At 36.0% G+C, this 24,144-nt stretch overlaps 1 protein-coding gene across 6 annotated transcripts; it reads left to right on the top strand.

The window, feature by feature from the left end:
• The first annotated feature begins 1,664 nt into the window (after positions 1-1,664).
• Positions 1,665-23,722, top strand: LOC118281726 (transcription initiation factor TFIID subunit 1). 6 transcript variants are annotated; one of them, XM_050705034.1, is made up of 36 exons: positions 1,668-2,045; positions 2,633-2,700; positions 3,606-3,844; positions 4,172-4,292; positions 4,638-4,819; positions 5,194-5,365; positions 5,683-5,859; positions 6,581-6,708; positions 7,159-7,400; positions 7,855-8,014; positions 8,408-8,642; positions 9,173-9,358; positions 10,075-10,104; positions 10,375-10,547; positions 10,884-11,004; positions 11,311-11,468; positions 12,069-12,264; positions 12,677-12,940; positions 13,213-13,346; positions 15,007-15,175; positions 15,400-15,514; positions 15,715-15,917; positions 16,030-16,111; positions 16,252-16,397; positions 16,792-16,977; positions 17,357-17,605; positions 18,271-18,424; positions 19,076-19,206; positions 19,783-19,945; positions 20,462-20,604; positions 20,995-21,175; positions 21,655-21,711; positions 21,844-21,945; positions 22,327-22,475; positions 22,777-22,881; positions 23,238-23,722. In XM_050705034.1, the coding sequence occupies exons 1-36, from the start codon at positions 1,829-1,831 to the stop codon at positions 23,310-23,312; spliced, it is 5,613 nt and encodes a 1,870-aa protein (XP_050560991.1). In that variant the 5' UTR covers positions 1,668-1,828; the 3' UTR covers positions 23,313-23,722. The 6 variants fall into 6 exon arrangements, with proteins under 6 accessions (XP_050560995.1, XP_050560991.1, XP_050560992.1 ...); XM_050705035.1 differs by having other exon boundaries at positions 18,271-18,415; XM_050705037.1 differs by having other exon boundaries at positions 3,714-3,844.
• Positions 23,723-24,144: the final 422 nt, after the last annotated feature.

Below are 24,144 nucleotides of genomic sequence, written 5' to 3' on the forward strand. Positions count from 1 at the left end.
TTATAGGTACTTTTGTTCTGTTATTAGATCACCAAATAATAAATACTCATATGTACCTTTCTATGTTTAATAATAAATATATTTAATTATAACCTGTGTTTTAAATACTAAAAAGTTTTTCCGATCACATTGGCGTTAGCACATCAGTGGCGTCACCAGGCGATAACAAACAGGTCTCAATAATAAAGCTTCCAGTGACGGTCAAGGATTTAATAGCAGGGTTTTACCTGAAATAAAACGCATATTAAATACTTACCTCACTGGAAGCTTTATCTTCACTTCTGCCTGGTTATATTGAGCCAATGAACAAAAAAGTAGCTCGGACATTTTATGTAACTAAAATGACAAGCAAACACCAGGTGGCGCCACTGGGTAGGTCAAAAAAGTACTAAAATCATAAGAAATCGCCGGAAACGGATATGCTCTCTCAATAATAAAGCTTCCAGTGAGGTAAGTATTTAATATGCGTTTTATTTCAGGTAAAACGCTGCTATTTAGTAGGTATGTCTCACGAATGTTACAATAAAACATTAAAAATATTAAAATTAGTCCACGGCACGGCACAAAAATTCAAATGAAGAAATTGTATCAAAATACATAAGTAGGTATCGTTGTACATTCGAAACACCTCTTATTTACTTACCCTCCCTTGCTAAAATATCGTACCAGAAGGTGGTACTTACTTTAATACCTACCGTTTTTACTTTGTTTTCTCTGCTATTTTTCCATGTTGATTTAGGAGCAAAGAAAAACAGAATGTGTCTGTTTAACATCAACCGGCGCACATGTAATTGCGGGCAACGGGCCACTTTTAGGCTCTAGGCAATATTCTTAGACGCCATTTTTGTTCTCTTTTTGTAAGTGACTAAATAAAGTGCTTCTTACCGAGGTACTTACTTTATCATGGGAATATGAATAGAAATTGTTTCTGGGTAATGATACCGTAGTAGTTAAGTATATTTAAAGAAAGCATGATCTTCTCCTTAAACATTTTTTAAACCTAACGTATAAATATAGACATAATAGTTACCTATTATTTATTTGTTTTTCTATGTAAGATTGTGAAAAGTAGTGGTACTGTGTGACGTTTGTCGAATTCTTCAATGATTGACAAAGGCTTAAAATACCATATTGCAATCTACTAACTTTTGATTTAATAATATATCTTTTTACATTATTACGAATTCCAACTTCATAAAATAAAAGTTTTAATAGTTTGCTTCCAAGTTCCGACTGCCATCTATTGTTTGTTTAAGCAGATTATAGTAAAAATTGCCATTATGAAAAATATATGTACTGTATCTTTTTATAAATTTATAGATTTTTAATTATTGCTTTAGTCGCGAATTGCTGAAATGTTTTTGAATATGTATTAAAACATATAATCCATTTTGATATCAATTTTGATGAATGAAAATAAAATAAAAATAACATGATATTATTTTACTACGGCAACTCTTGTCATCGTCACGGATTGGTTATTTTCCAGCCAATCATTCTGTATTCTATTCTTTGTAAGCATGTCGGCGGCGTAAAAAAGAGATAGCAAGACATTATGCATACAAAACAGAGTGAGTGAGCGCTATAGGCATGGTGTTTTAGATCATGCTGAAGTAAACGATTTGAAGTGAAACGCACACGAGTTTTGTCATCGCGGGAGATTGTCATACTGTCATTGTCAAAATATAAACCAAGCTTCACGAAGCCGTGGTGTTTTTTATTAGAAAATTAAGAATAAATATTTATTCGCTTTCAAATAAGTTAAAAGTGAAACAGTGTATATTATGGTGATAATATAGGTTAATTGTGATAAAAGAAATTGTTCAAAATGTGTGATAGTGACGATCCGGGTGAAGGCAGATCTGGTATGGATCTGACTGGGTTTTTGTTTGGTAATATTGACGAACGAGGACAACTAGAAGACGATGGGCTTCTGGATGGAGACTCGAAGAAAATGCTATCATCGCTCACCCGTTTTGGGTTTGGGTCGATGCTCTCGGAAGTTTTGGACCAAGAAGAAGTTAGCAAAGAAGATCAAGAAAAAGGTAGAATACTGTTTACTAACTTAAGAACTCGATTCTTTCCTTCCTTTTTCCAAGATATATGTACTTTCTTAGATTATCTTTACACTACTGGTATACAGTGAAGAAAAATGTTATGAGAAAATCTGAACATGTTGTTGTTCTAAAAATTATAAGTTTAAAATCGCCAATTCGTATTGAGCAAGCGTGGTAATTAATCTCAAAAGCGTGGTAATTAAGCTCAAAAAGAAGAGAAGAGTTTAATTCTTTAATTTTTAATTCTATTGATGTTTGACAAGTGAATTTGCTTATAGGTTTCTGTTTAGTTGGAATTTTTAGAACATTATTCAATTCTGTGTTCTTTTACGCAGACTGATAAAGTATAATTGACTAATGGTGTCTTTTTTATGTATTTTTACGACACTCAACATATTAAAAGAGATTGTTTTCAAGCCATTACTAATTTTTGCTGATTTAATAGGTTCCATGAAAATATTGTTTACTGATATTACAAGTCTCAGCATGGAGGACAAATTATGCTCCGATTTACATGTGCTGACAGTTTTATAACTTTATCTGAACTTAAGTATAGTTTAAAATATTTTTTACAGATTATACACAAAAGAGTCCGTCTGCCGTAGACTTTTTTGATATTGACGATGCTGTTGATGATGTCAAGGTAAGATTTATTATTAGATTTCTTAATTTTTTAACTCAATGTTTGCACCTGCATACATTTCTTGATGTACTGTAGAGATACTTGAACAATAGTAACATTAACACCACTCATATTAAATTTGATTTATTATTATTATAGTATGGTATTTATTTAATAATTAAGGGAAATAACAGAAATGTACTGAAATGCCATGTAGAATTCATATTATTTGTTTAAACATGAATTTGTAACTAAGAATACCCAGTTTGGTTTAATCAATGTTAGATGCTAATTGCACTTCCACTATCAGTAATTTGTATTTAATAATTCATATTTATATTAGTTGTTTGCCAATGATGTTCATTTTAATGATTGATGATTCATAAAAGATTAAGAATAGTGATGTAAACTTTTGCATGCACTTTCTTCAGAAATAATTTACTCTTAAAAACAATTACAAAAAAGGCCTCCATTCCTGATTTAAACACAGGTTTGAATATTGTAAGGGATTATTAATTTATGATATCTTTGCCCTCTAATTACTAGCTATTGAGTTTGTGACTGGGAAAAGTTTCATGTTTACTATTCTTAATCTAATATGAAAAGCTACACATTTTTTGTTTTCTTTATTGGACTATTTGCTTTGTGACTTAAAACCCCTTTCTTCTCTACCTCTGCTTCCGCACACTAACTTTAACATCTGCACCAATGGCTAAATTAATAACAATCTCAATCCAAAATCTGAGGATTAAGCTCGATTTTTGACTAATTGTATGGAATTTTCGTCAAAAACAGAGATTGATCCAAAGATTTTAGGTTAACATTGGTTATTAATTTTGGTTTTAAACTAGCACCTACATCTATCTCTTAGTTCTAAGTATGTAACAGTGAGACTATAGCACTGATGTATTTGTGTTAACACATAGGAACTAGAGAGTAGTGCTAACAGCGCACAGAAAGACACAACAAACACAGAGGCTCAGGGAACAAAGGGTGATAAGTCGGAATCGGGCGTTGATAACAATTTTCCACAGAGTGAGGCCAAAGAAGATGGCAACTGGAAGGAGGATGATATCTTTCAGTCCGGACAAGCAACCAATGAGGACGGGTACGAAGGAGATATGGAAGGGGATGGTGAACTCATGCCGCCTCCGTCTACAATACCGTAAGTATTATTTTATGGTGATGATAATCTTTAAGTTTAGACAATCATACTAATTAGTAAATTAAAGATCTATAATAAAATCTTGAGCTGGACCACTAAACTATGGTGTGAAGTTATTAAAACTATAACTTAGTTTGTTATTTTATTTTACCGCTATTAATAAATAGTAATAATGTAATTGTATGTGTGATGATTATATTCCAATAAATGATTTATAGAAATAATTGAATGGCTTGTAGCAATTTACTATGCTTATTATAATATAAATCACCACTAATTTTACACCACTAATTGGTGACCAGTTATAATAAAATATTTCGTTCTTAGGTCACATAAATCATCTTCGGAGAGACCAAAAAGATTGGAGACTCCATTGGCTGCTATGTTACCTTCTAAGTATGCTAATGTTGATGTTAGAGAGCTGTTCCCAGACTTTAGACCTGACAAAGTAAGTATTATTTAGCAATAGAATTCACTATAGTACAATTACATGTTTTATTAATAATGTTAGATTAATGGTTCCCTTCTTTCAACAAGTTTGATACCTCTATATGATATTTATTAATTTCAATTAGGTTTCTGTTAACAGTGAGTATTTTAACTTGCTTCAGCGGCTTCCAACTAGATTTAATTTAAGCATGGTACTGCCTAAAGAAGACATTATTGGTAGTAAATGATTAGATTTTGAAACCAGTAAAGAATGTTATGATAGTACTGCAGATTAATATCATATCAGTAGAATACCAGGAATGTATTCTTAGAACAAAATATTAAACTAAATTATTTTATTTAGGTTCTTTTATTCTCCCGCCTCTTCGGGCCGGGCAAGTTGTCGAGTTTGCCTCAAATATGGCGCGGTGTGAAGAAGCGTAGACGTCGTAAGCGCAGTGGTAGCACTAGTAGTGATACTCCGCCCACACCGGCTGAGAACCAAGAAGTTCAGTATGCTAGTGATGATGAGGACAAGTTACTTAAGTAAGTATATAAGCATATCTATTTTTATTTACATTGAACATAAAAGCAAACTCTGCAACTTTTCATTAATGTTTTATTACATTAATTCAACTGTTTTATTATCTATTAAAAATAATAAAGGTCATTAATAGGCATTGCTGATTGCCTGGATGACACAGTGGAAGAATGATCGACATTTGTGCCATGTGTTATGTGTTCCTACACAGCATGGAACAGTTTCTTATGTAAACATAACAAATTATAATTTAATAAAGATTCAGAACAATGATCATTGGTACTGTCTAGTTGTAATATTATACACCTAGGACTCCGACATTAAAAAAAAAAAATTAAGTTAGAATACAGTTACTAAATAACATTTACAAAATTTACAGACCCATGGAAGAGAACCAGCAAACGAACACAGACAACAACTCTAACAATTCAAATGACAAGTCTCAAAGACCGACTCCTGCGCATTGGCGGTTCGGGCCTGCGCAGATGTGGTATGACATGCTCAATGTGCCTGAAACTGGTGACGGATTTGACTATGGATTTAAAATTAAGGTAAAGATTTTCATTATTGTGATTTTAAATGAGTGTCTGTTAGTACTTTATAATACTTATTCATACAAAGTCAAAGTTAAAATTATGTATTTCAAATGGACCGGGAAGACACTTTTGAATGTCAAAGCAAATATTACAATATAAAAAAACAAAATCAAAAGACAGACATTTTTGTTGTACTGATACTGCAAAAGTGTCACATTTCATCTGATTTAAGTGTAATTTAAGTGTATGTTTTTAAATTATTGTTTGTGAGAAGAAACTACTGAAATAAGCTTTGATTGTATCTAGTATTGAATACAAAATTGTTCTTCTAGGCACCTTCACCAGAGCGAGAAGAAAATAAACCAAAAGAAGTTGAGGAAGAAAAACCAGAAGAGAAGAACGAAGACGAGGATCCGGACAGTGGTTTCCCAGACGATGCCTTTCTCATGGTGTCGCAGTTGCAGTGGGAGGATGACGTCATATGGGATGGAAGCGAGATCAAGCATAAGGTGAGATACTACGTATGTTTGACTGCACGGTTGGCGCGGTGGCTGGGTAACTGGCTGCCGTGCAACGTGTCGCGGGTTCGATTCCCGCACGGAACAACTCTTTGTGTGATCCACAGATTGTTGTTTCGGGTCTGGGTGTCATGTGCATGTGAAATTGTATGTTTGTAAACGCACCCACGACACAGGTTTCTCCTATGTCCTATGTAGTAGTGTATGTGTCTCCTGTGTCCTATCCTAATGTAGGGCAACGTTTTTCTAAGAAAAAAAAGATATGATTTAATTTAATTAAGAACTTGAAAGGCTAATTATCTACTTATTTAGGCGATAAATCTTTCTCTTTTCTCCTTTGTGGCATCGGCAATGAGGCCAGAGACCAGAGAGAATGCGACCTTTTTACTCTAGGTGACTGCTTTCAGCTAGCTCACCTCTTAATAACCTGTAAAGGGTGATACCACATTCTTGTTAAGACCCATTGTAAGATTTATCATATTTTTGACTAACCCTTATAACAAACAAGTGTGAAAGAGCTATGCTTTGGCACGAATGGGCTGGCTCGACCGGAGTGATACCACGGCTTCACAGAAAACCGACGTGAAACAACGCTTGCGTTGTGTAAGTGAGGTTACCGGAGGCCCAATTAAAACCCTTCCCAAGAAACGAATGCTACATGCACTTTACTAAAGAGCAGTATGAGATTTTAATTAATTTTTGTTTACTTTAGGTGCTAGCTCGTCTAAACAGCAAGAGTAACGCGGCCGGCTGGGTACCGACGTCGGTGAGCAGGACGGCGCAGCAGTTCTCTCACCCGCGCCCGCAACCTCCTGCACCGCTACAGCCTAAACCACCCACGTAAGTGTACCATTACTATAACTATTAACAAACATTAACCATTTAATGTATTATTACCAGTTACAAAAAAATTAAGTATTATTACTGTATCAAAATGTATGTTATTCTTCGAAGCCGTAAGCAAAAGTTTTATAGCTGTATTATAATGTCGAAAATCCATGAAAAAATTGAACTGCACACAAAGCGAATGGGAGAATCATGCTTTAGTACAAAGGGGCTGGCTGGAATGGAGTGATTCCGCAACCTCATAAAATAAAACCAGTGTGAAACAACACTCGTGTTCTGTTTTACTGTCTGTTCGTTTGTAAAACAATATCCTATATCAAAGTAAATTTAAAAGCCAAGATTACATTGGACGTCATCTGGCAATGAGGCAGTAACCTTTCAGTTCACTTTCACGTATAAGGACAGCTATTAACAATTATACTAATGTATCTACCCATTTCACAGTGCAACAGCAACAAGTAAAGACGCAGCAGGCAACTCCGCAGACGGCGAAGACAACACGTGGTACAGTATATTCCCTGTAGAAAACGAGGAGTTGGTATACGGTACCTGGGAGGAGGAAGTTATATGGGACGCTGAGAACATGCCCGTTGTACCGAAACCGAAGATACTGACATTGGATCCCAATGACGAGAATATTATACTTGGTATACCTGATGATGTTGATCCATCGAAGATTACTAGAGGTAAGGAGTTTTTTTTTTTGTTAATTTGTACAGAACTTAATGGTAAAAAAATTGTGATGTACACTTCCTCCTAAACTGTCAATACCGTCAGGGATTGAAAGGCAAGATATTATGTTATTTTTTAAAACAATGCATCATCACGCCTTTTATCCCCGAAGCGGTAAGCAGAGGTGCACATTACGGCACCTAATCCCGCTTTACAATGTACATAATTTTTTTACCATTGGTGTTATAAGTTCAATGCAATAGGGAGTGGGCCTATTGCCATATACTGGTCACAAATCCAGACTTCGTGCTACTACTTAGAAAATATTCTGAAAACCGAATAAAAACCCAGTTGCTTTGCCCGAGCCCGAGACCCCTTGTTCGGCAATCACACTTGCGACCACTAGACCAACAAGACTGACATTTTCTACACTTAATATTAATGTAATATCCACCTTAATGATTTCAGAGAGAGGTCCACAGCCTAAAGTGAAGATTCCACACCCACACGTGAAGAAATCAAAGATCCTGCTGGGCAAGGCTGGAGTGATCAACGTATTGCAGGAAGACGCTCCGCCTCCGCCGCCCAAGTCGCCCGATAGAGATCCTTTCAATATTTCTAATGATGTGTGAGTATTTATTTTCCACTTAAACAATTTTGTGCAATATTGCACTCACAAGTAGGTCTACTTGATGAACTTTTTAACCCAAGTAGGAAGGGTATTGTTAGTTAGTTTGGCTATACTTTTTCGTAAAGGGTTTAAAGTAACATAGGCTACAATTTCATTACAGTAGAAGACCATTTTCATTGGATAAATGTGTTTTGGATCATGTAGCTTTTTTGTTTTTGTAATTTGGTTTTGTGTTTTTATAAACAAGTAATGATTAATTATAGTTATTAAATAAAAAATACTGTCATGGTTTATTAGTTTTCCAGATTATTTTCGCATCTCATAAGATCAAACCGAAAGAAAATCTTATACAAGAATATAATAAAACTAATCTTCATACTATTCACACAGGTTCTACATGGCCAAATCTCAGAACCCACGTCTCAAAGTGGGTGGCGGCCAACTGATCCAACACAGTACTCCCGTAGTGGAACTACGGGCCCCCTTCATACAAACCCACATGGGCCCGGCCCGCCTGCGTGCCTTCCACCGGCCCCCTATGAGAAAACTTTCGTACGGGCCTCTAGCAGCACCGGGGCCCCATCCTGTGCAACCGCTGCTTAAACATATCAAGAAGAAGGCTAAGGTATGTGTGGACTGATTTATTGTGACGCGTGTTAAAGACTGACTTTTGTTTGGTACAGTTAAAGTAGAGTTCGTTCTAAAAGATTAGTTTAACTGGAATAGGTGGAAAATATTGATCTGTATGTAGAATACTGAACTCGTTTCATTTTTGAGTAATGTTTTTAGATCCATATTTTACTTAGCATGTATCAAACTCCCTAGATTATAGAACTAAATTCTCAGATTTTTTTTAAAGTCGACGTGCAACGTGTAGCGGGTTCAATTCCCGCACGGAGCATCTTTTTGTGTGTTCTCATCCACAAATTGTTGTTCCTGGTCTGGGTATCATGTGCATATGAAATTGTATGTTTGCAAACGCACCCACGACACAGAAGAAAATCCCAGTTTGGAGCAATGTTAAAAAAATGTCACGTTGTAAGATCCAATATCTTTATAGAATTAACACAGATGTCACTTCTACGTGCAAACAACACGACCAAACATCATCTTCAAAATTAAGTACAAAATTAAACTGTAAAATCATTGTTTTAGCAACGCGAAGCCGAGAGGTTAGCGTCAGGCGGTGGTGACGTCTTCTTCATGCGAACTCCAGAAGACCTCAGTGGAAGGGATGGTGAACTGGTACTGGTAGAGTTTTGTGAGGAACATCCTCCACTCATCAGCCAAGTCGGCATGTGCTCCAAGATCAAGAATTACTACAAACGCACTGCTGCTAAGGTATGTTTAATTTTAATGGAATTTTATATTATTAGGTAACTTTGTTTTATTGTCCCGTTCAAATGTGTCTGGTTATGGTGACTTGACTTTCTATCACATGGAAGTTAACGTGAATTCTATATTTATGCTTATTTAATTTTACTTTGTCAAACTGTATTGACAGTTTGACTGCACGGTTGGTGCGGTGGCTGGGCAACTGGCTGCCGCGCAACGGGTAGCGGGTTCGATTCCCGCACGGAGCAACTCTTTGTGTGATCCACAAATTGTTGTTTCGGGTCTGGGTGTTATGTGCATGTGAACTTGTATGTTTGTAAACGCACCCACGACACAGGAGAAAATCCTAATGTGGGGCAACGTTTTTTAAAAAAAAAAAAAAAAAGTTTGGTTAAAATGTTGTGTAAAATTGAAAAGAATTCGCGTTAAAACTGTCTTTTAATATGGTGGCGGTAAATGCATTGTAAAGTTTAGTTTTAAGATTTTAACAGCGTGTTTTACTACGGAATATTCTCCGTTTAGAAAGTATGAGTACTTGTATTCATGTACAAGGGAAATCAATACCCTAGGTCTTAAAGAACAGATTACTACACTTAGGTCTAAATTCCTTTTACATAGTAGATGGAAAAATCTATGTATTTTTACCTTGAAATCCAACAATACCCCAATTTTGAAACAAGGTAAAATAATAAAAATGTGTATTTTTATTTTCATTGCCAAAGGGGGCCAAAAGGGCTGGTGCCAATTCGAAGGTAGGCCAAGTTTGAACGTTGTAAAACAATTTTTCATTATAATTTTCGCTTGGGTATTATTATATGTGTAATTAGTTCTTTCCCTTGTCTTTTCTGTGTATTTTACAGGTTCACACATTTACTAAATTTACAGGTATCTTGTTAAAACGCTGCTTCTTCGATGTTTTTCTTTTTATTTGACTGTTTCTTTATTTAATGTTTATATGTTTGTGGTAAATAAAATTAAATGTATTTTGAACTCTATTGTCATCGTAATACGTGTTTTTATAGGATGAAGGGCCCAAGCCATTGAAGTATGGCGAGGTCGCCTACGCCCATACGTCTCCTTTCCTTGGGATTTTGCCGCCGGGAGCTACGCAGCCTGTTGTTGAGAACAATATGTACAGAGCACCAATTTATGAACACACTTTGCACCCTACCGACTTCTTGATTATAAGGACTAGGTATGTTATTATCTGTTTATTGTAGTATAGCTTTTATTTTTTACCATATGTATTTTAACATAGTGAAAATGCTGTTTATATTGACTGCATGGTTGGCGCGGTGGCTAGGCAACTGTCTGCCGTGCAACGTGTAGCGGATTCGATTCCCGCACGGAACTACTCTGTGTTACAAATTGTTGTTTCGGGTCTGGGTGTCATGTGCATGCGAAATTGTATGTTTGTAAACACGACCGCGACATATGAGATAAACGTAGTGTGGGGCAACGTTAAAAAAACGTCGACGACACAGAAAAAAATACTCAGTGAAGTTTATAACAAAACATGTTAATATTTCAGGCAATCTTACTACATCCGTGAAGTGGATGCGTTGTTCGTGGCTGGACAGGAGTGCCCTCTGTACGAGGTGCCCGGCCCTAACTCCAAGAGGGCCAACAATTTTGTACGAGACTTCTTGCAGGTCAGTCGGTTAATAAGTATTACCTAGATTAGTTAGACATATTGTAAAGGAATGTTTTTGTTATATTCTACGTAGTTCCTATATGAATGTATAGAAATAAGAACACCAATAGTGGATTCATTATGTATATGGTTTGTGTTCGTAACTGTTTGATAAGGTAACTCGTTTAGTTTCTAATCGGAATAGGAGTCTATACTCATAAGCGACAATCAACCCGGCGATCCTCTTGTAGCAAACTAATATTATAAAAATATAAATGAATATAACATTGAATAAGTATTCATGTTTACTAATATATTTTTCCAGGTCTTTATATACCGATTGTTCTGGAAATCTCGCGACAAGCCGCGACGTATCAAGATGGATGACATCAAGAGAGCCTTCCCATCGCACTCTGAGAGCTCCATTCGTAAGCGTCTCAAGTTGTGTGCAGATTTCAAACGCACGGGATTGGATTCTAACTGGTAAGGATATTAATGGTCTAGGGCACAATATTTCATTAAGTTTAAATACTAAATGGGTAATCTATTATATAAAAATAAGTCGGGTTTTCCTTCCTGATGCTATAACTCCAGAAGGCACGAACCGATTTCCACGGTTTTGCATTCGTTGGAAAGGTATCGGGCTCCGTAAGGTTTATAGCAAAGAAAAGTCAGGAAAAATACAAGAAAAAAGCAGGAAAACAGGGAATCATTGCTGGTGAAACGAAGTTCGCCGGGTTTGCTAGTTTTATATAAAATATTATAATTTTAATACCTTTATAAATTTCTTAATATAAATAAATTCCTACGTCTTTGTCCCGTGGAGGTAGATCAGATCCATCGAACGCTATCTACCTAACTGTTTATGAGCTGCGGACTGTCTAGCGGGTTACCGAGGCTCTGGCTCTAAAAGTAGGAACAGGAATTTTTAGTCAGTAAGAGTCTGACACTCCCTCTCGCCTCACCCAAGGCGGGAGAAAGCAGTGGATAATTCCCCCCTTTCTTTGATTCCATCAAAATCACAACTTAGACTTTCTCTTAATTATTTATCTAAGCATGCACTAACCTAATCCTAATTCACAGGTGGGTAATAAAACCAGATTTCCGTCTACCATCTGAAGAAGAGATCCGCGCAATGGTATCTCCTGAGCAATGCTGCGCGTACTTCAGTATGGCGGCTGCGGAACAGAGGCTCAAAGACGCTGGATATGGAGAGAAATTCATATTCACTCCACAGGAAGATGATGATGAGGAAATGCAGTTGAAAATGGATGATGAGGTAAGATTTTACCTGTAATAGGTACTTTTAATAAGGTACTATGGATTCTGTCTGCGACTTTCTACGTGTAATCTCACTTAATTCCGTTCCCACGGCTTTTCGTGAAATCATGTCATAGAGAAAAGTCCAATGTCTATCTCCTGGTTCTAAACTACCTCCACGCCAAGTTTCAGCTAAATCTATTTAGCCGTTCTTGAGTTATAAATAGTGTGTTTACACTATTTATAACTCAAGAACGATTTTCTTATGTGTTCATGATAAATTCAAAAAGTACTACAATCCATGTAGGGAGTTTCTGTTTTGAGACAATAATTCGAAACTTTTTAGTACTGTGGCCAAATAGACTAGAAAAATAAACATAGTAACCACTAGTTCTATAATACAAATACACTAACACACAATCTATTCCCAGGTAAAAGTAGCACCGTGGAACACGACGCGCGCCTACATACAAGCGATGCGAGGCAAGTGTTTGCTCCAACTGACGGGGCCAGCGGACCCCACGGGCTGTGGGGAAGGCTTCTCCTACGTCCGAGTGCCCAATAAGCCAACGCAACAACCCAATGAGGAACAGCAACCTAAGCGGACGGTCACCGGTACTGATGCTGATTTGAGAAGACTCAGTTTGAATAATGCTAAAGCTTTGCTGAGGAAGTTTGGTGTGCCTGAAGAAGAGGTATGTTTTTGCTTTTTAAGTGTATGATATTCTTGTTTTCACCTTATTCAAAGTAACAATACTCGTTTTAAGTTTTATGTTATGTGTACTGTTTTCTTACTGGTTAACTTCATAATTTCAGTTCATCATCAAGTTTTCTTTAATGATCTATTTAAATAAAGCACAATAATAAATTGTTATCACGTTCAGTTGACTCACGACGACGTGTTTTAGAACCATTTAAAAATAGTTAATCACATAGTTTATAACAGAAATGTTTTTTTACTTTACAGATCAAAAAATTGTCTCGTTGGGAAGTTATTGACGTGGTGAGAACGTTATCAACCGAGAAAGCCAAGGCCGGAGAAGAAGGTATGACCAAGTTCTCCAGAGGAAACAGATTCTCCATTGCCGAACATCAAGAAAGGTAAAATAATGTTTTTTCTATTCGTCTCTAGTGAATAATGAGACAGAGATTATAGAATGATGATTATGATGATGAAGTAAAAGATCTTATTCGTTCGTTATTTGTAGCTCTAAATATGTAAATGACTATCACAAGATATCTGGGGGCACGGTAGTGAGGAACAGCCAAGCGAAGCGCAAGCGCAAGGGCACTACCTACCTTTTCTCGAAGCGCTTCGTCGTATTTTTGAACCTTTATAACTTGAGTTTGGGTTATACCAGATAAACAAAATTTTCAGGAAGTCAGTGGTAGACTTAATAAACCTCTAAAGTTTCAATTGCATAGCTCTTATACTTTAGATTTTATTGATATCTTGAATACCCCGATTTCGTCACTCACTCACTCACTGATGATCAACAAAATTCTTAATACTTCCTGAAGTCCTAGAAAACTGAAATTTGGTATGTAGCTAGAATTAGTTTAAAACTTGGAACATACCCCCAACCCCTTAAACTAGGGGGTGAAAGTTTGTTCGAGTCAACTTTTGACGCTAGAGGTCATGAAGCCGCGGATAAAAATGTTAAATAGGGAAACTTAATTCGCTATTTCCTGTTGACTCACTAAATTTGAAACGTCAATAGAGCATTCGTTCACCGAGAAAGTTCCCAAAGCGTATGCTATTGATTCATAAAAGTCAAGGGCTAAGTTTAAATAATGCTCTCATTGATATCGGGTCATCCACATTCTCTTGTGGGCAGGCTTATGTAGCTCTCTCTAGAGTGACTAGTTTACAAGGTGTTCACCTTATAAATATAGACTTCAGTAGTATTAAGGCACAACAGACTGCGATAGTCGAATATAATTGATCCAAGTGGTGACCCTGAACGCATATTGTAAATAGTAAGCCAACGAAAAATAAAGCAAAAAGGAATGGGCTATAAAAAAAGGTCTCAGATGCACAAGAAATTACCTCCATGAGCGACAAAAAAATACTTGTATTTGTCGCTCATTTTATCTTTCTATCATAAGCAACCTACAAAAAGAAATGAAATCCCACAAAAACATCATGTTAAATGTTGCCAAGACGAGACCATTAGCTCGCACTGTAAAAGTAATCAGATTGTAGAGCCAAGTTTCTTACGTCTGATATTTGATAAGGTCTAATTTTACGCTATAATCTCGTAGGCGTGCAAACCTTGACGTAACTGTCGAGTTGGCCGCACGGAAAGAGTTTAGAAGATTGAATAGATTTTTAAGCTCAAGCCCATATGACGAATAGCAAAAAGTCCGTGCGGCCGACTCGCCAGTTACGTAATGCACGCCTACGAGATTATAGCGTAAAATTAGGGTTTATCGATTTAGGTCTGGGCATGTAGGGTTAGAAACTTGGCTCTACACGGGATCTGATTACTTATTGTGCAGATATGGTCTCGTCTTGGCAACATTTAACATGAAATTTTGTGGGATTCCTTAGTAAAGATTCTCTTAATTTCCACTAATATCGTAAACAAATAGTAGTAGTAGTGGTGTGGTGTCTTTAAAAAATAGAAGCACCTTATTACAAAGCTCTTACTGTGCATACCGTACATTATACACTTTTTTCGTCCTTATGTTATAAGTCATATATGTAGTTGAAAATCGCATCATAGTGTGATATATAAAAAATATTGAATCCTTACAGATATAAGGAAGAATGCCAGCGTATATTCGAGCTTCAGAACCGTGTACTGACAAGCACAGAAGTGCTAAGTACAGACGAAGCAGAAAGCTCTGTCAGTGAAGAGTCAGATTTAGAAGAGATGGGTAAGAACTTGGAGAATATGCTCGCCAACAAGAAGACTACGGAACAGGTAACATTTTTATTATGAATTTATAGTATTGAAATAAATAAATTCTTTAAAAAAAAAAACTCTAAATATTACTGCACTTATGCGGCTAACTCTCGTTCGACAAGTTGACGCGTAACTCGATTTCTTTCGAACCATGTCAGCTGTAAATATTTTAAGTTGATTTCTTGATATGTATGATAGACATTTTGTGGCAATGTCGTTAAAGTATACCTGTCTCTTTATAGCTGTCATTAGAAAGAGAGGAAGCAGAGAGGGCAGAATTAAGGAAAATGATTCTCGGCCAGTCTGAAAAGAAACCACAGATCAATCAAAGCGATCAACAACAGTCATCTAGTCAAGGTAAATATTATTATGATATTTAATTACTTAATTTGTTTTCAAAAAATATACTTTTGAGATCTACATTTTGTCAATTTCTTTTGTTATGATTACAGTCGCAAGAACATAGCTTTCAAGTTGTAACATATTCGATATTATCTCTAAATGAGTATTCTTAATATCTTAAACAGTAATAATAATTCTGCCATACTTTATTTTAGCCGGTCGCGTACTCCGTATAGTCCGTACGTTCCGCAACGCGTCAGGACAACGCTACACGCGTGTAGAGTTGGTGCGCAAGGCCGCCGTCATCGAAGCGTATATGAAGATACGTTCCACTAAAGACGATGCATTCATACGCCAGTTTGCAACCATGGACGAATCCCAAAAAGAAGAAATGAAGAGAGAAAAGAGAAGAATTCAGGTAAAGTTGGCATAAAATTCTAGGTTCTTATTAAAATTACGAATTAATATATTATGTAAGTAGATTTGTGATAAGTTATAAGTTTCTAAAATAAATCCCTTTGTTTGTACAGGAACAACTTAGGCGTATCAAGAGGAATCAAGAGCGAGAACGGCTCGCGGGAAATGTAACCGTTCCGGGGCCATTCCCAGACAGTAAGTATTGCATTATTGCATTATATTTGATTTACTTCTTAAAAATTTAGTTTATACTCATGAATTAACTAAAAACGATGTATTTATAAAACTTTCCTTTATTCAGATTCCTTCATCTACTATATTCAATATTATTGCAGATTCTATGCTGTCTTCTTCATTGGATATGAGTTCACCGTCGCCCTTGATTCCACTGGGACAAATCAAACAGGAACCAGATCTCCATACGCCATCATCATCTTCTTCGAGGCGTCGTGCAAAGTTGAAACCGGATCTCAAACTAAAGGTAATCATTTGCGCAATCCATTCAGTGTTGCGCATCAATCGCGCGACAATGTCTTTTTGTTATTTCACTAATAATTAAGCTACTATTTAGTAAAGTAAGCCTACTATTTAGTCGCATTTTAATAACGATTAGGCAAACCTAATGGTTTATTTAATCGTTATTCAATAAACTGAATTGACAGACCAGAATTTCAATAAAACCCATTATTTATTCGTATTTATATAATAACGATTAAATAAACCATTACAGTAAATTGAAACCAGATTATAATTGTAAACTTATGGCAGAGTGTTTGTTATGAGTTGCGCAAGTTTGCGCATTATACCAACATTATTTGCGCAACGACATGCTTCTTTACCTTCACTTTTTAATATAACAATTTGACTTTCCCCAGTGTGGTGCATGCGGTCAAGTGGGCCATATGCGCACGAACAAGGCGTGTCCCCTGTACACGGGGTCCATGGGAGGCCCGGTGTCTCCGCCCGAGGCTGACGTGGAACCACCGCCTTTGGAACCTGATGATGATGACATGGGATACGTTGATGGCACCAAGTTGACGTTGCCTACTAAGATTATTAAGGTAAGTCCTAAAAAAAAAAAACCATTTTGAATGTAAATTATCTAAAAGTAATTACAATGCTCTTAGGTTGTAACAATTTATCATAGTGATACTAACAATTTGTCATAGTGATACTATTTAGTGTGTTTTGTGGTCACTAGATGATGTCTATGAAGCATAATCTGTTGTTTGTACATTGTACAATCACTATAATATTCACAAATTAACTACGGTGTCACTAAGCAAATTACAACAAAACAAAAACAATTAACTAGATTCTTCGTTGCATCTCATGGGTATTTCTGCGGCGTCTGTTTTATTTAGTTTTTATTGCGCAAGTAACAGAAAACCTTGAAAATCTCATTAAAACAATGACACTAACCCACCATTACTTCCCCAGCAATCAGCAGAAGACATGAAGCGGCGTGGTTCGGGTCGTCGGTCGGGCGGCGGCGCGGAGGCGCGGGGCTCCGGTCGTCGCGCGCGGCGCGGCGCGGGCGGCGAGGGCTGCGACTACCTGGTGCGGCGGCCGGCCGAGCGCCGCCGCACCGACCCGCTCGTCACGCTGTCCTCGCTGCTCGAGGACGTACTCAACCACATGCGACATCTGCCCGACGTGCAGCCCTTCTTGTTCCCTGTCAATCCTAAGGTAAGACTAGAATAGGCTACTTTCCTACTAGTCAAATTCAATACTTTTTTCGAAACGTCAAAAACGATATTTTCTATGAACTTTGTTTGAAATAGTGAAATAGCAGACTTATTTCTAGAAATTTAGATAAAAACAAATCGAAAATTAAATAGTTCATCAAATTTATGAATGAGAGTGTGATTATTTTTTAATATTTTATTGTATTGAAAAGTTGTAATAATTTATTTTTGACCGAGGATAGTACCCAATTGGGGCATGGTTGTGACTTTTGTTTTTATTTTATTTATTGAACTTTTTGCAACTTAATTATACAAGGGTGGGCTCAATGCCAAGAAAACATTCATCATTTATTTATTCATCTTACTTGTTTATTACATTTTTAAATATTTAATTAGAAAACCAAAATACATTTAAATATATAAAAAGCAGTAGCCCAACAGTAACAGGAAAAATCCAAATTACCGGCGGTCAGGGCTCAAGAGTCAGGAATTTCCGAACAATACGCGCCGTGTTCAGAATTCCTGCCTTCTGCATCAGGCTCTTGATCCAGCCATTTATTATTTTATTTTTATCATTGATAAAATGTATTATTTGAACCTAGAATCATAGATAATACTAAAGTTACAGAAATATGTATTCTACAACACGTTATTCTCTCCCCATAGATGGTTGCAGATTACTATCGCATAGTATCTCGCCCAATGGACCTGCAGACTATTAGAGACAATCTAAGACAGAAGCACTATCAAAGCAGAGAGGAGTTTCTAGCCGACGTCAACCAAATAGTCGAGAACTCGACTCTTTACAACGGTACTAACGGTATTCTAGAGTGGACTGTTTTTTTATTATTTTATTTTAATTTTTAACCTTATTATTTACCGTTTAAGGTACATTTTTTAATATTAGTAGTATTACTAGCTACTTTTTTCTATGTAGTTAAAAGTTATTGTAATGTTAATGCATGTGCATGTTGAGATTTGGTTGGAGTTGTTTTTTTTTTTAGTTTGATTCCTTTTTTTTATTTGCATGGTTTATCAGTAGTTTGTGAGGTGCACTAACTACGACTGCCGAGGATGAGGCGTCAGGTTCGATACCTGATTGTAATTTGTGTATTTTGATACTAAAGTGATACCATGGCATGTGATAGAAGAGAGTAGGTAGATTAGTAATCTTTGAGCATATCGTCAACAAGTATGGGGAACATATACACATACATTTGTAGTAAGTTCCTAATATCATGCACATATTTTTGGCATGCCTGATTGTTGGTTATTGCATACCTTAATTAAACTAAACTCAGTAATAGTGCAACATGTTTACCTCAGTAATTCAATAACTAAGCACAAGACTGGGTTCAATCCCTGTTTCACAAACATACTAGATTGTTTTAAATGCATGAAGCCTGCGTATTAAAAATTTCGTATATATTTAAACAACGATTCCTTAAAAATTGCAATTACTGTTTCTAAGGACCGACAAGCAGTTTGACGGTAGCCGCGCAACGAATGCTCCAGCGATGTGTCGAGAAGTTAGCTGAGAAAGAGGAACAACTGATGAAACTCGAGAAACAGATCAATCCGTTACTTGATGATAATGATCAGGTAATTATTTAATAATTATATTATTGTTTTATTAGCTTTTGCCAGCGGCTTTGCCCTCAGTGGGATAAAAAGTATCCTATCTTGGGTGATAGGATACTTTTTATGCCTTTGCTCTGCAGTGGGACAATTATGGTTGAAATCTAATTTAATCTATCACCCAAGTCAGCTTATACCCTGTCTGTATGCCAAATACAAAATTTTATCAAAATCTGTTCATTAGTTTCAGCTTCGTTGACGGACAAACATTCAAACAAATAAACTTTCACATTTATAATATTAGTGTGATACATATTTATTTGTACTTTAGTACTGGTTGAGTGGGACAAAGGGTGTTGGGTATGATTCCCGGGTTGAGTAAAGTGTCATCAATATTAATAGTCCATGACTGGAAAATGCTTACCTCCATTATGTGGAACTTATGACCGTTTCATACATGTCTGTTTATTTTTTCAAACTGTGGTTTCTTCTCCCGCCTTGGCCGAGGCGGGAGAAGTCATTGAATGATTTTACATGCCCGTTTAGAAAAGATAGGCTTTTGTATTTGTTACTCAATACTAAAATACATTTATTCCACAGGTGGCATTATCATTCATCCTAGAAAACTTATTAACAACTAAACTGAAAATAATGCCTGAGGCGTGGCCATTCCTGAAGCCGGTGAACAAGAAACAAGTGAAGGACTACTACAACGTTATCAGGAAACCTATCGACTTGGAGACTATGGGCAAGAAGATTCAAGGTTTGTATATAAATTGTAGATAAATATGTTTATTTTTTAACCGACTTCCCAAAAAAGAGGAGGTTCTCAATACGGCTGCAATGTTTTTTTTTTTTGTGGTTCCAATAACCGGTTATTCCGCGCCAATTTTCAAATAATTGGGTATGTCTCACGATAATTATTACAAGAGTATGAATTTTCTTCATTGATGATTTCGGCTTATTCACGTAACTCTTTGACGAGTAACCCGACTAGTTTCAAACCATGCTAGCTCGATTCGAGGGTCATTTTTATGAGCAGCATTCTACGATAAAATTGTGAGCCGAAAAACATAATAACTAAAATGTTTCACGAAAGTAATAATATAATAAACATGAATTTTCTTCATTACGAATTAGATACGTAAATATAAATATCAAAATAGGCGTAGTTCAAAGCTGATCGATCATATCAACCAGTCGTTCTGTTACCCAGATTTTTTTCCAAAGTAGTCTTTTATAATATTTTCATTCTTATATCATCTTATTTCCTACACAGCTCATAAGTACCACAGCCGCAACGACTTTTTGCGCGACATCCAGTTGTTGGTGGACAACTGTCGCGCGTACAATGGACCTAACTCACAGTTCACTAGACAGGCAGAACATATACTGAAGGTCACACAGGAAGCTCTTGAACAGGTGAGAAATTACTTATTTTTAATGTGAGAGATATCTGGACAGAACAATAAAAAATAGTAAACATTTTGAATGTAAATACTTCTTGTTTAATAATACTTCATGATTGTTTGCATGTTATGACTGTTTTCTAGCTAAATGTTACAACTAGACACTCAATCGTGTTACATAATTTTTCAAAATTTATTAATATGTAGTATATGAATATGCTTTATAATTGAAGTATACAAGAACTGCAAATAGTGCCAATTTTTCTTTAAATATTAATGCCTTTTCCACTTTTTCTTAATTTCCTTTGTTTGGGACATTAGTTTATACTTCTTACAATATCAGACCTTACTGCTAAAGAAATAAAACTCAAATTTATTAATCATAAATCTTTTTCTCCCTCAGTTTGGTGAGCACGTAAGTCAGTTAGAAGCGAACATATCCCGGGTACAACAGAAGATGTTGGAGGAGGCAGATCACTCGGACTTGGATGTAGAGGACCCTGTCCCTCCGCCCTCTGACGAGAAGAGAGGTCGCGGACGACCCAGGAAGCATAAACCTTCCACTTCTACTTCTACAGCTGATGGTAAGAGATCTTCTTGTTGTGATTTTGTAGTAGCGTATCTGAAATGAAATTAAGTAAATATTAAATCATGAATTTAATTATATTTAGTTCTGAAAATATGCTATGCAAAAGCATAATATGCATAACTAGTGTAAGGTGGATAATACATTTTCAATTTAATGCCGGTCTTGTATAATGTGGAGATTCAATCGATAGATTTACTTACTACATTTTGATGTAAGGTCCATTCAAAATGTCTGTCTTATGTAGCCAATTTACCTTGCGTATATGTTAGAGATTGGTCATAAAACCAACATTATTTGTCAATGAAACAATGAATTTTATTTGTAAATATGCAAAAAGCACTATTGCGAGTCAAAATTATTATATAAAAAAATCTAAATGACGTCGGCATTTCCTAACGGACTACTCCGAGAAGAAATGTCGAAACGAAACAAACTCGTCGTCAATGTTATTAAACCATTTATAAAACGTTACAGGTGCTACACCAAGGAAGAGAGGAAGACCAAGAAAAGATCAGAATTCATTGGAAGAAGGTATGTGCACTTTTAAAATGTATAATATTGCATTATTTAATTAATGTATATCTATATTATTATTAGGAGAGAAATACATATTTTGGAAATATTATACATTTATTTTAAATATTTACTTTTCTTCATATCTAGATCTCCAGTACAGCGACAGTGGCAGTTCCGAGCTGGAGGAAGTTGAACAGAAAGTGGCTGCCGAGGCTATGGTGCAGCTGGCTGTACGACCACCATATCAGGGTGAGTGGAACTGATATAAAAGTATTATAAAGAGAATATTTAGCCATGTGGGGTTTATTTCGACAATCTCGCCGTGGTTCCAAGAGAAACTATCGAACAGTAGTTCGTTTCGCCATTGGAATAAAATATTGCTACTCTCTTAATTTTTTCATTTTGGTTTTTCGCTCGCGCCAGGCAGCTTAAGAAAGCAAGTTGCAGCCTGTTGACGCAGAGTCTGTAATTGTGCCCAATGCATACGGCTGTTTTATATGACAACAAGCTCGCCCATGTAAATAAAAACTAGATAATCATTATTGCACCAGATCCATTAGTCTGGTGTAACCATGTTGATGGCATCTAGCCTAACGTGATATAACACTAATACATATATGTTGTTTTCAGACGATGACCCGCCTCTAGGCGAGCCAAGTTTCGACACATCAGAGTTCCTAATAAAGCGCGAGGTGCCGGACGAACCGCCACAACCGTCGGACGACTTCGTGGACCTAGACCAGCATAGCACTGACTATTCGTTCCCGCCTGTCGTAAAGGTAAGATAGGAGATTTATTTATTTTTGCTTGCTAAGGAATACTCATGTAATATAACCGAGTCATAACTCAATTTTATTTAGAATAATATCTATAAACGACTTGTTTAAGGGTATATTCTATTCCAGTATCCATATTCATATATCTTTATTCCAAATTACTTGCTGTTGGTGAAAATCTTGAAAACAATACTTCTCTCGACGATCCCTAAACCATGCTTGACAGTCGAGCGTGCGAGCACACAAAGCTGCCACTAATAAATAGACTGTTTTAAATGACTCAATGTATGTTTTTAATTCTTAGGAGGAGCCAATAGAACCAGACATGGGCATGGATCAGCAGATGATGGGAAGCACAGGGCTGGAACCTCCACCACAGTTCAAGGAAGAACCGCCAGAAAACTGGCAGGTAAGCATAGCCTCAGTTACTTAATTCTGCTAAAACTATTATTAATCCTTTAGTTTAGAGATACCACCATACAGTACCACTAAATATACTTTAAACTTTATCAACCTTATCTTTTTGTAATAAAGTTAGTTTTTCTAAATTTTACTGTAGTAGCACGGATTCTTTAATAGTGTCCCGTATATGGCAATAGGCTTACCCGCTATAAGTGGATGTACATTGTACAGTGGCATTACGTGTCGTAATGTGCACCTCTGCCTACCCCTAATTTACTTTATTAAGCTTGACCATTAATTTTTGACTGCAGAATTTGTAAACGATCCTTAAAATATAACACATATTTCTTTCTTTTTTCACAGCCCGATCCCGCTATACAAGACGATCTACAAGTCACGGACAGTGAGGAAGAACCAGAAGATGGGCTTTGGTTCTAAACGAATGCTATTTATTTGTCTAACAACATCTCTACCAAACATTGAGGTGTTATATTACAATTCTGTATACAGACTGTTATATATAAGGTGTTAAAAGTTGACTAAAACTACTTTGAAATGTTTACTTGAGTATAATTTTATTGTAAATGCATTTTGCATGTATTGGTATCTTATTTACTTCTTCCCTATATCAGCCATCCTTAACTATATAAGTTACTGGATGAACTTCTAAATGGCTAATTGTTGTTATATTTTCTAAACGTTTTTAACACCTTATAATGTGATAGACAAATATTTGTTATGAACTAATAGAGAGTAAGAGAAATTAATATTATCATGATTAAGTTTAATAAAAATTATTGTTATATCAAATATTTTTTGTATAGGAAATACATAATTTTAAACGTGAATATACGTGTATTTATTTTCCTATCATACTACTACAGACAACCACCTATAAATATAATGTAAATAAATATATAATATTATAAAATATAATATATCGATTGAAAATACAGTATCCGTTATACGGATGTAAAAGTAACGTGAATCTTATTATTGTCAATATAACCATTCAATAGTAAATAATACGGTGTACGCAGTAAAAACTGCACCCACTTATTCGACTCAAAAAGCGTACATTTACCACCATAACCAATAAAACAACACCACGACTATAACAAAACAAAACTATATAGGAAAGGAAAACAGACTTTCAAAACAGTAAAAAGCTTGGCATATCGGTCAAATTCCAATGATCCGAGTCGGACCCGGGTAGGGATCGATTGCATTGTTAACGTAGGCATTTTAATAGCGGCGCGACCAGGATGCA

This window comes from Spodoptera frugiperda, chromosome 26 (assembly GCF_023101765.2).
Source record: "Spodoptera frugiperda isolate SF20-4 chromosome 26, AGI-APGP_CSIRO_Sfru_2.0, whole genome shotgun sequence".
NCBI lineage: Eukaryota > Metazoa > Arthropoda > Insecta > Lepidoptera > Noctuidae > Spodoptera > Spodoptera frugiperda.

Bases quoted from the DNA above. Each gene is read 5' to 3' on its own strand.
- LOC118281726 (XM_050705034.1), top strand. From the start codon at position 1,829: ATGTGTGATAGTGACGATCCGGGTGAAGGCAGATCTGGTATGGATCTG. The intron at 2,701-3,605 runs GTAAGATTTATT...GTTAACACATAG, and splicing joins ATGCTGTTGATGATGTCAAG to GAACTAGAGAGTAGTGCTAA. The intron at 3,845-4,171 runs GTAAGTATTATT...TTTCGTTCTTAG, and splicing joins CCGCCTCCGTCTACAATACC to GTCACATAAATCATCTTCGG.